The sequence below is a fragment of the Branchiostoma belcheri genome, unplaced genomic scaffold, assembly GCF_001625305.1.
Source record: "Branchiostoma belcheri isolate BF01 breed outbred unplaced genomic scaffold, Haploidv18h27 scaffold59, whole genome shotgun sequence".
Taxonomy (NCBI): Eukaryota; Metazoa; Chordata; class Leptocardii; order Amphioxiformes; family Branchiostomatidae; genus Branchiostoma; species Branchiostoma belcheri.
In genome coordinates, this window is record NW_017804231.1 from 521214 (window position 1) to 533890 (window position 12677).

The following is a 12677-nucleotide window of genomic DNA, read 5'->3' on the forward strand; positions in this document are numbered from 1 at the left end:
GGGGGGCAGCATTTTACATTAGTGTGATACTTTGGGCAGCGTTGTGCCTAAACATCAAATGTTCTCGCACATCTAATTGACGACCATAGTAAACACAATTTAAGCTGGAACTGCAAACAAAAACAACAACAAACGTACTCTTAAAGCATATAATTGCAAAATAATGTGATTATTTTTGAATTAATTCACGCTGTCTCGGTTACACAATTATGACCAAGCTCTGATTCCTAAACTGTAATTAATTACATCAAGTCCTTTATGTTTACCCTTAAAAGTGGGGTATCGCATGATCGTGACAGGTAGCCGGGCTTGTTGACAAAACATGGCGGTGTTTACTCTGACCCCGACAGGTGCATTCAGACCGTGTTTGGGGTTCGCTACTGAAGCCCGGAGTACTAAGGTTGTATGTGCGTCACGGCATAGCAACAGACCCCCCTCCCCCTTTCCGTGAGAAGGAACGGCATTTGGGGCTAATTTAAGCCAACTGTCGTTTGAAGTGTCGCGCTGGTTCACAGAAAAGTGTTCTATCCTGTTTGTACAATCTCTACTGTGCGCAAGCATGCGGACAAGCGAACACGACGACCTACTTCCGTTATAGTGAGGTGTGTACAAGCATTTGTATCATAGGGGTGGCCCAACTTTTTATAGTAGATGTTCTAAGCTCGTGGAAAGCTATTTTAGCGTCATTGTGTGTTGATTAGACTCGAATGTCGCTGCTCTTTTGTTGCAGGATATCTCTGTTTACCAACCTCGGTCTCGCGGGGCGTACCGCGGGCAGAACCGGGGGAACAACAACTACAGCCCCAGCCCCAACATGGCGCACATCCGCATGCAACAGGTCATCCACTACGATCACATCCACAACACAGATCCGCGTACGAAGGACAGTCACCGTGGACAGTCCGGCGACTACTCCCCCTCTCCCCGTCCCCGTTTTACCAGCATTGACCGTAATGACGACGCCATAAAGTACGAGAACGCTGGGACTGGGGAGGAGAGTGACTGCCAGATTGTCGTTGTGAACGTGAGCGGGCTGAGGTTCGCTACACGAGCCAGGGTCTTCGACCGTCTTCCCGACACTCTACTAGGAAACTTGGAGAAGAGGAAAGAGCTGTACGACCCTGTGACCAGAGAAATCTTCTTCGACCGCCATCGGCCAAGCTTTGAGGCTATCTTCGACTACTACCTGCGCGGAGGGCGGCTGAAGTGCCCCTACCAAGTCCCGCTAGACGTATTCCTGGAGGAAGTCGATTTTTTCGGACTCAGCGGCCACCCCGTGGAAGACAACCCCCATCTTTCCACCAGTGCAGAAGCAGAGCCGAAACATCCGCTCAAGAAGAAGATATGGCACGTTTTGGAGAAGCCAGCAGAGTCTTTGGTTGGTCGAGCGATTGGTGCCTTCATAGTGGCAGTGGTTCTTCTGTCGACCATATCTTTCTGTGTGGAGACCATACCCATGTCTGAACCCGTGTCGGAACCCCGGCATGAAGTCGTCGACCCAAACTCCACAGAAAATGACAGCGCGTCCCAGGTTAGACTAGTACTTTGTCTATACATTTCTGACTGAAAATATGCCTTTGTATATTTCTTCTAGGCTGTAGCTGCCACCTTCATATCCAGAGCATAGCGAGGAAAGTTACACATATAAGCTTTGCAGATTTTTAGCACAGCTAAGTGTACACGAATGTCACTGCACAATATTTCCTTCACCACTGTGAGCGGATGCATCTGTTCTATGTACATCCTGCTTAGTAGAAAGGTGTCAGATATAGATTGCACGACAGAAATGCATTTAGTGTTTGATTTTGTGCCTTGGAACTTACAGTATGTAAACATTTGCTTTTCACCAAAGAGCTATTGGAGGGAATTTCGTCACCTTATGTATAATATACATTTACTGTGTGTATACTGTTGAATTCAACAGTACCTACATGTGATACTTTGTGTACCATGTTTCTGTGTATTTTACTGACACATATCTTTCTTGTACTTTCAGAACCCTAAGAAGACGGAGTTCAACTATTTCTTGGTAGGCAACTCAGCAACCACCTATTAATCTATCAATTTATGTAGAATTCTTTGAAACATCATTGTTCGGTGTCTTTATGGATACCACTAGATGTCATAAGTGCCATGTTTGATTAATTTGTGTCGTACGAATATACTCCGCAAGGTGTCGTCCCTCTACTTGTTGACCTTTAGGACATCTTTTCATTGACCTGTAGGTCATCTTTTTGCATTGAGAACTGTTCCGTTTCAAAAGTTGTTGGACAAGACCAGAAAAACATCCTGTAGCATGTATTACTGTCATACCATTTTACATGACCTCTGTATGGTAAACATAAACAGTTCGTTGTCTATATATATTTCCTTCTGTCACAGATTGCCTACACTCATTTCGCGTTCTTCTGGATTGAGACGGTCTGCATCGCCATTTTCACGGCAGAATTCACCGCCCGCTACGCCGTCACTCCCAAAACCACCGAAAAGTTCCTCAAAAACATGACGAATATCATCGACATGGTGGCCATCATTCCGTACTTCCTAACCCTCATCACCATCGGACTTGCTGACGGCATGGCGACTACATATACCCAGGGTACGGTCCACGTCTTCCTCCGCATCTTTCGACTCCTTCGCGTCGTTCGGGTCTTCAAGCTTTCCCGGCATTCCAAGGGGCTGAGGATTCTGGGTAAAACGCTGCGGGCCAGCATGAACGAGTTCGTCATCCTGTCGTTCTTCATGATCGTCGCCATGGTGTTCTTCTCCAGCGTCATGTACGTCACGGAGGCCCATCACCCGAGAACCAACTACACCAGCATCCCGGACGGCTTCTGGTGGGCCGTGGTTACCATGACGACCGTGGGGTACGGCGACAACACCCCTCTCACGGTTGGCGGGAAAATCGTCGGTGCGGTGTGCGCCGTGACGGGACTGTTAGTCATCGCACTCCCCGTACCGGTCATTGTGTCGAACTTCAACTACTTCTACCGCACAGAAAGGGGAATCATCGGCCCTAACAACCAGCGTGCTGTAGGAGCCAAAAAGGACAAGAAAAAGAAGAAGTGTTGTATCAGTTGCCACACGTGATATCAAAATGATTGAAGTGTCGTGTAGGTCAGTTGATGACCTTATTGTGTTTTATAATACTACTATTAATATACTAGACAAAAAAGCGCCATGCTTCGTCATCAGTTCGGTCGAAAAGAAAAACATTCAACTATTATATAGTGTTTTACCGAACGTTTTGACGCCTAACAAAATGTAGCCGTTAGAAAAATAAGTGGACTGATCTGTTAAACGAATCATGTTGTGAGGGAAAAAGACAGGAAGTGAAAGATCATGGAACCAAAAGATCGATGTTTGTGCTTGACTTTTAGAGATGGCAGTTTGCATTCTATATCATAACTGATATGTTTACAATCGTGAAAACATGTCAGATATATGTGTGCAGTTCCCTTTTTTTCACTGACGACCTGTGTACATACTTTGCTTAGTGTTGTTTTACTGTTGGTTTTATAAGAAATAAACTCATGGTCTATGTTAAACCATTTCCGTATCCATTTATGTCTAATTGTATATATAGTTCTTACAATGCAACAAATCTATGCTGTATGAGGAAATTTGTCTGATATTCATTGGCAGTTACTTCCATTTCTTAGCATATTTTCGTCATCATTTCATACTTGAAGCATTTCAAATAGCCCAGAAACAAGCTACATGAGGCGTCTCTTTATTTTTGGGTACCTACCATAAATACTAGTAACTAGAACCAGCCTACCATACAAAACAAGCAACTGTTTTCCATCAGCGACATCGCATTTTTGCCTCACAGATATCAATATGCTATGGGATAGGTTTGATTTAACTTACTTCATTAAAATAATGACCACAAAATTGACTTTGAAAATCCAGTTTTGTCGCCCTGAAATTGCATTAGATGCAAGGTTAAACACAGGGGTTACCTCGTCCATACTGTGGTAGTAGTAAGACTAGCAGCGCCACTGTCAATTGGAATGAGAATTACAGTGACCGCATTTTCTATCAGGCTTAAGCCTGAGACGGTTTTACGACACACCTACTTGCTAATTCTTCTACCTCCTCCTTTCTCAGTAGACGTAGATAGTTACCTGAGAACCACACACCTTTGTTTTAAACCGTACGGTGTGTGATGACGCAGATTTGATGAATCAGAAGGACCGAAGAAAGCGTCACCACAGCGCGGTACCTTCTTGGACGGGCCGTGCGCTGAGAAACGTGATAGCGTTGTTGACGTAGTGCCCTGTGTTCGCGTGACGTCTTTAAGTACAGCTGCAGAGTCACCCTGTGGGCGGGTAAGACTCTAAAACCTCCTTGGTGAATACAAGACCAACTTTTTGGAAAACGCGAAGAATCCTCGAGAAAATCGCACGATTATCTGACAGTGAAGACAAATAAACAATGGTTGCAGGCTATGTGTAGTTGCCAAATGTTACTTGTAAGTTCCAAGATAGATAAGAGAGGCCCAGAAGAGCCAAGGAGCTTAAACCTGGAAACTTCACCCATTACTCTGTATATAAACTACAACCCGTAAAGACAAACCTGATGCAAAAGATTCAAACGACAGGGCAAAGATTCAACAATCTCAGTCAGCCAAACGAACACAAATGATTGTACTTCGTATATGTGTTGTTTATACTTGCAGCCTTGAGTAGAAAACATGTAGTGTGAGTCAGTCCGCCCCCTAAATCTATAACTACGTCAACGATACAAAATAACAACAAAACGTCTGACGTGCTTATCAAGCACTGTTTCCCACCTATGCACTTTATATAAACAGGACATTGATTCCCAGAAGCCCAATGATCCAATCATATGCCTTATCACAAAGCGGTTCAAGATGTTTACCTAACTGTCGCCCGGCTGACGACCCCTATTGTGTTTCGGCCGACTCGTGAGGACGGACGTAAACCTACGTCACCAGCGCCCCAGATAGGCGTGTATAAAGTTCGCCCCGCGTGGTCGCTGGACTCAGAAGTTTTGCAGCGCAGCAGAGTCAGCGCGTGTGACACAGCGCTTAGCCCGGGATAACCATGCGTTTAACAGTTGCCTTTCTGGCCCTTGTCGGCCTGGTGGCCGTGAGTTTTGCGGCACCGGTAGCGGAATTCGAAGATCCGTCCCCAAGTGAGGAAGAGGACCGGTACGAAGAACCGGACAGTTTTGAGACGGAAACGTTCGACCCTGCCGAACCCCCCGAGCCAGGGGATGGAGAGGAGGAGGAGGAATACGCAGAGGACGACTTGACGACGTCCAAAGACGACTTCGAACCGCCTCCGCCACCACCTGAAGATGATTCTTGGTGGGAAGAAGAAGACGAGGAGGAAGAAGATGATTCGTGGTGGGAAGAAGAAGACGAGGAAGAAGAAGGCTGGCCAGAAGGGAGGACCGCAGAGGAAAACTATGAGGAAATCTTATCGTCTGAAGACGTCGAGACGCAAGAATCGACGCCGCCACCTCGAGAGGAAGACCAGGAGGAGCCTCAGCCAGAGGGACGGTCCGAGGTGTTCACGTCGGCTGAGGAGGTGGAGGGGAACGCTACCGAGGCGGAGCAAGAAGGCAGCGGGGACTACCTGCCTCTCCCAATCGGCATAGAGCTGCCGCCAGAGCCGGAGATCGACGGAAACTACACCATCGGTAAGCACCAATACTCTATTATAACTGAACTAGGTAGACAACAGAATAAGAATGACTGAATGGAAACCTTAAAGCTTTGTTGTACATTTTCGCCCTACTGGGCTAGGCGCAGGTCATGTTAACAATCTTATACAATGTATAACGTTATGCGTGTAGATAATGAGAAGTAGTTAGCTTATAAGGGCTTTTTTCTCATATGAGGTTATACACTGAATATAAAGTTTTTTTTTTAAATTCAAATCACCATCCTACAGTCGAAATAAAATTAGATCTACGTGACTCGCTAGACTAGTCGGATTAAAGGATTAAAGGTTTAGATTTGTAATCTGTCGGTGTCCGGGATTATACGATTGTTTTAGCCGTGCAAGAACAATCTGGAGACGTTTGCACAATGTCTGTTTTCATTTCTACACCTTTCTTTGTTTCTTTAACGTCCCAGACGAGACGCCGCCTGTAGACGGGAACACCACTGAAGAAGACGGGCCGTCTGTACTGGACAGCATTATTGAAATCAACCAGAACGCAGGTAAGCTTTAGCCTGGGTACCATCCCCAGTAGTATATTCGCAAACTCTATAACTGGGTCTGGACTTGCACACATATGTAGCGTCTGGAGTCTAAATATTCGTTCAGATTTTGAACGAGCGCGCTGATTGGTCCTACTCGTCTAAACCCTTTTTTGGGTGTGTACATATTAGGTAAGGGCTGTTCGGATGTCCGAACGGCGACGTTAGCGTCCGTTCGAACGTCCGAACGCCTTATCATTAACATGTCCGACGGCGAACCGAACGCTAAAGCACACATGATATAGCCGTAGTCAGTCTTTCCGCGATAAATCATCAACATGGCTGACGCACAAGCCGCTCAGCTCACGGAGGTTGATGTTGACCTCGCAATCACGTCCGTTTTGGACGATTTAGACGGAATATCGTCGCTCAAAAATGAGCAAAAAGATGCATTGAATAATTTCGTTCGTGATGTTTTGGGCGTCCTACCGGTAAAAAAAAGAACGCGCCGAGAAAAGGAACACTCGCACGAAGATCTGTGTTTACAAAACAACAAACATCACTTGAATAATGCAGGCGCGCCATTGGCCGTCGCCTCTGAGGCTTAGCCAATCAAATGAAGCCCCGCTGCTCGGGCTAGCTCATTACGTGACGTCATGACCAATCGTTTTATATGTGTGCAAGTCCAGACCCAGTTATAGAGTTTGCGAATATACTACTGGGGATGGTACCCAGGCTAGGTAAGCTTATCTTTTGGCTTTAAACGCATCCAATGCAATTTCAGGGTGGCAAAATTTTAATCCATTTTTATTCTTTAAATGTGTAACATGCAGTCATAACATCGTGGGCGAGGGCCCCTTGTGGGCATTGATAATCTTTTCTTAAATAAACATAACGTTGAAATGACATCACGAAATAATTAAATTCGCCAGACATGTTTTTTGTTTGGTTATATCTATGTATTGCTGTTGTTCAGCCGTCTCGCGAATGTGTTGACACGTAGCGCCGTGGGGATCAATAAAAAGTGGTTACATAAGTGATTAAACAAGCAGAAAAACAAAAATACGGTGTGACCTGTGATCATGAGCTGAACAATATGTGTCAATCATGACTAGGGGGCGTGTCCTACATATGGCAGACAAATTAACTGTTTTATACCAAATTTACTGTAACGGCACCACCGTTTGAAGAAAAAACAAGGCGCCAAGCTAGTAAACTTCCAATGATGGTCAAGGTCACACTTAAGCAAGTTTGTTATCATCTTGTGAAGACCAGACGTAAAATCAAACGATAAAAGTTGGCTGAGCTAACAGTGGAAAATGCCAGTCAGCAAATCTGAACAATAAAACAGGACAGGGTCACTAAATCTGTAGGGTCATTACGGTAAAGTCCAAAAGGTCAAGAACCTTATTTTCGTCGTTGTTTGAAGAGTATAAGGCCAGGGACATGCACAATATACAATATATAAGATAACAAGAAGCGCTGACTGTGGTAGAAATTTTTCATTGTCTGACCGCTTATCCCTGCGTACTATTAAATTCATTCTCAATTGCGAGAAGATTGACACAAAATATACACTCCATGCACCTACACTCAACACCGAGTGCTGGCGACAATATATGGTTTATTGTATTCACTGTCATACCTTGAACTGAAAATATTAGAGCATAACATCTTTAACTGGAAGAACTAGTTTGAGTTGCAGTTTTTTTAAAGCAAGTGCCTGTTTTTCTTCCTTATAGGGTTGTTTGTTGGTATGCCGGACGGTCGCTCAGTGTGCCCTGAGTTCGAGTGCGAGCTTTCCTGCATGTTTGGGTACGAGACGGGAGAAGATGGCTGCCCCGAATGTAGCTGTGTCCCAGGTAAGCAAACTGCCCCCCTCCCACACCACTTACAATCTATCATCATTGTTCATTGGCTGTTTCTTTGCAATTTAGTGGAATAAGAATAAAAAAAAAACGAAACGCTCATGCCTACTGTAAATAAAACCAAGTCATCGCCTGTTACTTCAACTCCAAGCAGAGGTTTTCGTTTCGGATTTTTTTGACGTGTTATGCCAACCTAAATGGTAACCTTCTGGCAAATTGATACTTCCAGTGGCTAATTTGATACGGTCTTTACAGCCACCAAAATATCTGCTTGGAGTTGGATGATGAAAACCTAGTCATTCCGTGCAGTGAAACAGTTTGTATAATTCGTATCTTTTCACGCACACACAGATGGGGAAGAAAAGCTGTTTGAAGGCGATATCGCTTTAAATGACGACACCAAAGAATACCTCCGGAACGTGATCGAGCCTACCGGACGGGGTGCCAGCAGGAGGCCGCTGTGGACAGGGCGCGTGGTGCCGTACACCTTCAACAGTGCAGTCGGTAGGGACACCCCCCCCCCTCTTGACTCTACGAAGGCCTACAGTGACATTTCTATTAGGCGACGAAAGTTGTTGTAATGGGCCTTCGTACCTGATATCGGCAATGTTTATATTGTAACATAAATGACACAATCTCGCCCGAAAGAGAACCATTAACATTAACCTGCATCACTGTCTTGCGTTTGAGCGTTGTACAGTAGAAGCCGCTTATTTGAAAAGCCAATTTGTCAGCACATTTTTTTCAAATACCCGGCCTTTCCGATTAAGAGACTCTGAGGCTCAAACTCTCGGCCTTCATTGAAACTATGGGGGTGGGGGGTGGACAGGGCATCGAACACATAACGACACAAAGAATACAAACACGAGTCACATTTACGCATTAAAAACAGTGAACTTTATTGAGATCGGTAAATTTGCTTTTAATTTTTTTCGTTGACGTACACACGTATTTTTTTCGTTTTTTCCAAGACTGGAAGAACGCCGCGATACGTTAGACATCATGTGCTATCGGCAGGCTCTACTCGAACGAATAAACAAATTATGCTACGTTTGCTACGTACAAAATTTTACATGTACATGTATTTGAAACATGCATGGGTCTGAAATATAAATTTTTTGTCTGTCTGGAGATAGTTATGTCGAGTTTGTGCAAGTTATTATCTGTGTCATGTTTGCTTTACGTCAAAAATAAATGTCATAAGATTAAGGCTGAATACTTTTGTTTCTTTCCCATCAGCCTATAACAGCGCCAAGACCAACGCCATCAACGCCGCTATCAGAGAGTTCCACCGCCAGACCTGTATCCGCTTCGTGCGCAGGAGTAACCAGAGGGACTACATTGAGTTCGTCAGTCTTGGAGGGTGAGCTGCCACTTTCCTTTTTTGGCGACGCCTTAGGGGCGGAGGCATGAAAAACTGTATTGAACATGTTATATAGGTTCTGGATGGAACAAGACAGCACCAGATCAGTGACATGTAGTACTGTAAAAACAAATCAGTTCTTGTCAATAAATGGTAATTATAACAAAATACCGAATTTCAGAGCAATTTCATCTTATCTTATCTTTCACCTAGTGTAGTTATTTGACCGTTTAGGGCACCGTATAAGATCCGGCAACCAGTTTTCAGTTTTCCGGCAACCGTTAAGCAGTTCCATATTTGGTGTCAAATGTATTTTGACCCCCAAATTAACTGGAGACGTGCATCCCTTTCAGGTGCTTCTCTAATGTCGGTCGTAACGGCGGGAGGCAGCAGGTGTCCATCGGTAACGGCTGTGAGCAGACCGGCACGGTCATTCACGAGCTCCTGCACGCACTGGGATTCTGGCACGAGCAGTCCCGACCTGACAGGGATAACTTCGTCGCCATACAGTGGGCAAACATCCCGCAAAGTAAGTTCAACACTAGCCTCCACCAGGAAAAAAATGGCCCGCGAGTAAGCCACAGTCAGGGTAACATTTCCCTTGGAAACTCCAAACTCCCCTGGCAAATATTCACTCGCCATAGCCAGCGTAGTTAACTTGGAAGAGACTGATGCATTGGTTTCAGGCTGGCCCCTAAAATGCATGTAACAAATTAGGTCTTCTCTTCTATTCTTTATACTTCCTTTTTGATAGACAAAATGTCAACAAATCACTTGCGATGCATGGTAGGTAAGGTTTATGTACAGAATTACGGATAGCTACGTTCAAATGGTGAAAGAAGCAACGTTAGCTGATGAACATTTCAAAAGAGATAACGACATAAAAGGTAATCATAATTGCTTGCTTTGTCTTCTTGTAGGTGTGCGCTACAACTTCCAGAAGTACACCAATCGTGAAGTGAACTCTCTCGGGTCCGCTTACGACATCGGTTCCGTAATGCACTACGGCAGCTACGCCTTCAGTTTCAACCGTCGCCCGACCATCACGGACAGGTAAGCTGGCTCCTTCCCGCACCTGAATACCGCTGTTTATTTTGAATACAAAGTAAGGATAAAAAATGTTAAAGGCATCTCATGTAATTTTAGGGAGGCAAAACTGGATTTTCTGGTCATTCTTTGTAAATATGTAAATGCCACTACGTGAAACAAAAATACTAGAGAGTGTTTGTTCTTTTCTAGTAAAAATGTTACTGTGTACTGTTACTGATCTTGTACATGTTTTCCGTGCAGGTCCGGCCGACCAATTCGTACCCAGAGAAGAGGTTTCAGCAATTCCGACTTGTACCAGTTGGCGAGGCTTTACCAGTGCAGTACCACAGGTCAGTAAAAAAAGCATCTAGTATCCAGATCTGTGCGTACATCCGTTACATTGTTGTAGCCTGACAGAAAAAGGAGACAATCGACTATTTTCTATCAATCGGTAAAACGACGGTGTTGATATCATTACAGGTGGTGGTGGAGGTACTGGTACCGGCGGCGGTGGTACCGGAACCGGAGGTGGCGGTGGTACCGGAACCGGCGGGGGAAACGGAAACTGCGTCGACCGCAACAACAACTGCAACTCCTGGTCCCGCCAAGGCTACTGCGCATCCAGCCAGTACCGCCAGTACATGCAGACCAACTGTCGCAAGGCCTGTAATCTATGTTCCGGCACCGGGGGAGGCGGTGGTACCGGCACCGGAGGCGGCGGTGGTACCGGAACCGGTGGTGGCTCCTGCAGAGATAACAGCAACCACTGCCGCTCCTGGTCCAACCAGGGCTACTGCCGTTCCGGATCCTACGTCCAGTACATGCGCACCAACTGCCGCAGGAGCTGCCGGCTGTGCACCGGCGGTACCGGTACAGGTACCCGGCCCAACCCGACCAGCAACAACTGCCGCGACAACAGCAACCACTGCGGGTACTGGTCTCGTACCGGGGAGTGTAGCAAAAACCCTACCTACATGAGAAAGTCCTGTCGTAAGAGTTGTGGGTTGTGTTAAAGAGCGTGCGATATCAATGATCATTGTGAGCACCCTCCTCCTTTCGCACAATGTAAAATCAGTTTCTTGCATTGAATGAACATTCTGACGCTGCTGAAATTATTGTTTTAAACCATTGTTGCAAAGAATTGTTATGATACTGCGGCACTTGAATTCCTTAGGACACTCATTATATACAAAAACAAATAAAATTGTCATTAATTACTTACGCGTTTTGTCAACCGGATTAATTGATAGATTGGACGCAGTTGGAACATCCTGTCAACTCTTAGATATCATTTATTCATTCATTATTATTCAAACTTAGACTGTGATCATATGGTGCCAATGTTGAGATTGTATTTGAGATTGAAGTTTATGAATAAGTGCATGGGTTATCATTACCAAAATATTCCGAATTTTGTACGCATTTTTAAGACACCTGTATACTTTGTAATTGTACTATTACTACTTGAACAAGCCATCTTTGTCAAACAAATAAATAAACAAATAAACTAAAGAAATGTGGAAGTTAATGTCTTTTTACTGCTTTGAGTATGTCCATAAGGAGTATTTATTTCTGCTCGGCTTTGGGCAAAACAGTCTTGACATTTGTTAGATATCTAGGTTAGGAAACTATTAGTGGTTTTGAGAATGTTCCTGCTATTGATACGAGGAAACCGTACACTCATAGTTTTATATCTTTACACGATCTATGAATTAATTCTAAGATCTTGTGACAATGTGAAGCTACGAGTGCACTTTTCTTCTAAAAGTTGTAAATTCAAAAGCTTCACGGAAAAGCTTGGCATTGCAAATGCATTTCATCCTATAGACGTGTGGTTACACGTTTCTTATTTGTCTGCAGTTAGGCCATGTTGATTTGATTATATGGATGACATCCGCGCGCGCATGAATTTTCGGCCGTTTCCAAAAAAAAAAGTTTTCAACCATACTGTAAATCGTACAAAACAGTTGCAAAATGAGCAAAAATATAACAAAAGTTACAAAAAAAATTAATAAAAACTATACCAATGTCGTAGAATGCCAAAATCAAACGAAAAAAGACGAAATTGTAAAGAAATGAACTTGAAGACTAGATTATTCGCCAAACCATATTCTGTGCCATTTGCTCAACCCTCATGACCACGTAGATTTCATAATGAAATAATTTTTTTTTTGCTAAAAACTTTTTTTTTTATTCGTCACGCGCGCATCAGTTTTGGGGCTCCCGGAGGATGTCATCC

The 12677-nt window shown here is 44.4% G+C and overlaps 2 protein-coding genes across 3 annotated transcripts in view; both read left to right on the top strand.

Moving 5' to 3' along the window:
- Positions 1-3498, top strand: part of LOC109482011 (potassium voltage-gated channel subfamily A member 7-like) — a 6440-nt gene extending 2942 nt beyond the window's left edge. Inside the window, exons 1-4 of one of the 2 annotated variants that reach the window (XM_019784648.1) lie at positions 291-602; positions 731-1531; positions 1997-2029; positions 2383-3498. In XM_019784648.1, coding sequence (XP_019640207.1) covers positions 815-1531; positions 1997-2029; positions 2383-3090 — 1458 coding nt within the window. In that variant the 5' untranslated portion in view covers positions 291-602; positions 731-814 and the 3' untranslated portion in view covers positions 3091-3498. Of the gene's footprint in view, positions 1-290; positions 603-730; positions 1532-1996; positions 2030-2382 lie in introns of those variants that run through there. The other variant, XM_019784647.1, reaches the window with a different exon arrangement.
- A 1456-nt stretch (positions 3499-4954) lies between these two features.
- Positions 4955-11904, top strand: LOC109481999 (zinc metalloproteinase nas-15-like). Its single transcript, XM_019784632.1, has 9 exons — positions 4955-5673; positions 6113-6199; positions 7921-8040; positions 8398-8550; positions 9286-9409; positions 9763-9938; positions 10330-10462; positions 10700-10788; positions 10919-11904. The coding sequence occupies exons 1-9, from the start codon at positions 5073-5075 to the stop codon at positions 11449-11451; spliced, it is 2016 nt and encodes a 671-aa protein (XP_019640191.1). The 5' UTR covers positions 4955-5072; the 3' UTR covers positions 11452-11904.
- The last annotated feature ends 773 nt before the right edge of the window (positions 11905-12677 follow it).

Excerpts from the sequence above, each read along its gene's own strand:
- LOC109481999 (XM_019784632.1), top strand. The coding sequence starts at position 5,073 with ATGCGTTTAACAGTTGCCTTTCTGGCCCTTGTCGGCCTGGTGGCCGTG. Across the intron at positions 9,939-10,329 it reads GTGGGCAAACATCCCGCAAA|GTGTGCGCTACAACTTCCAG; the intron begins GTAAGTTCAACA and ends GTCTTCTTGTAG. Across the intron at positions 10,789-10,918 it reads TTACCAGTGCAGTACCACAG|GTGGTGGTGGAGGTACTGGT; the intron begins GTCAGTAAAAAA and ends ATATCATTACAG.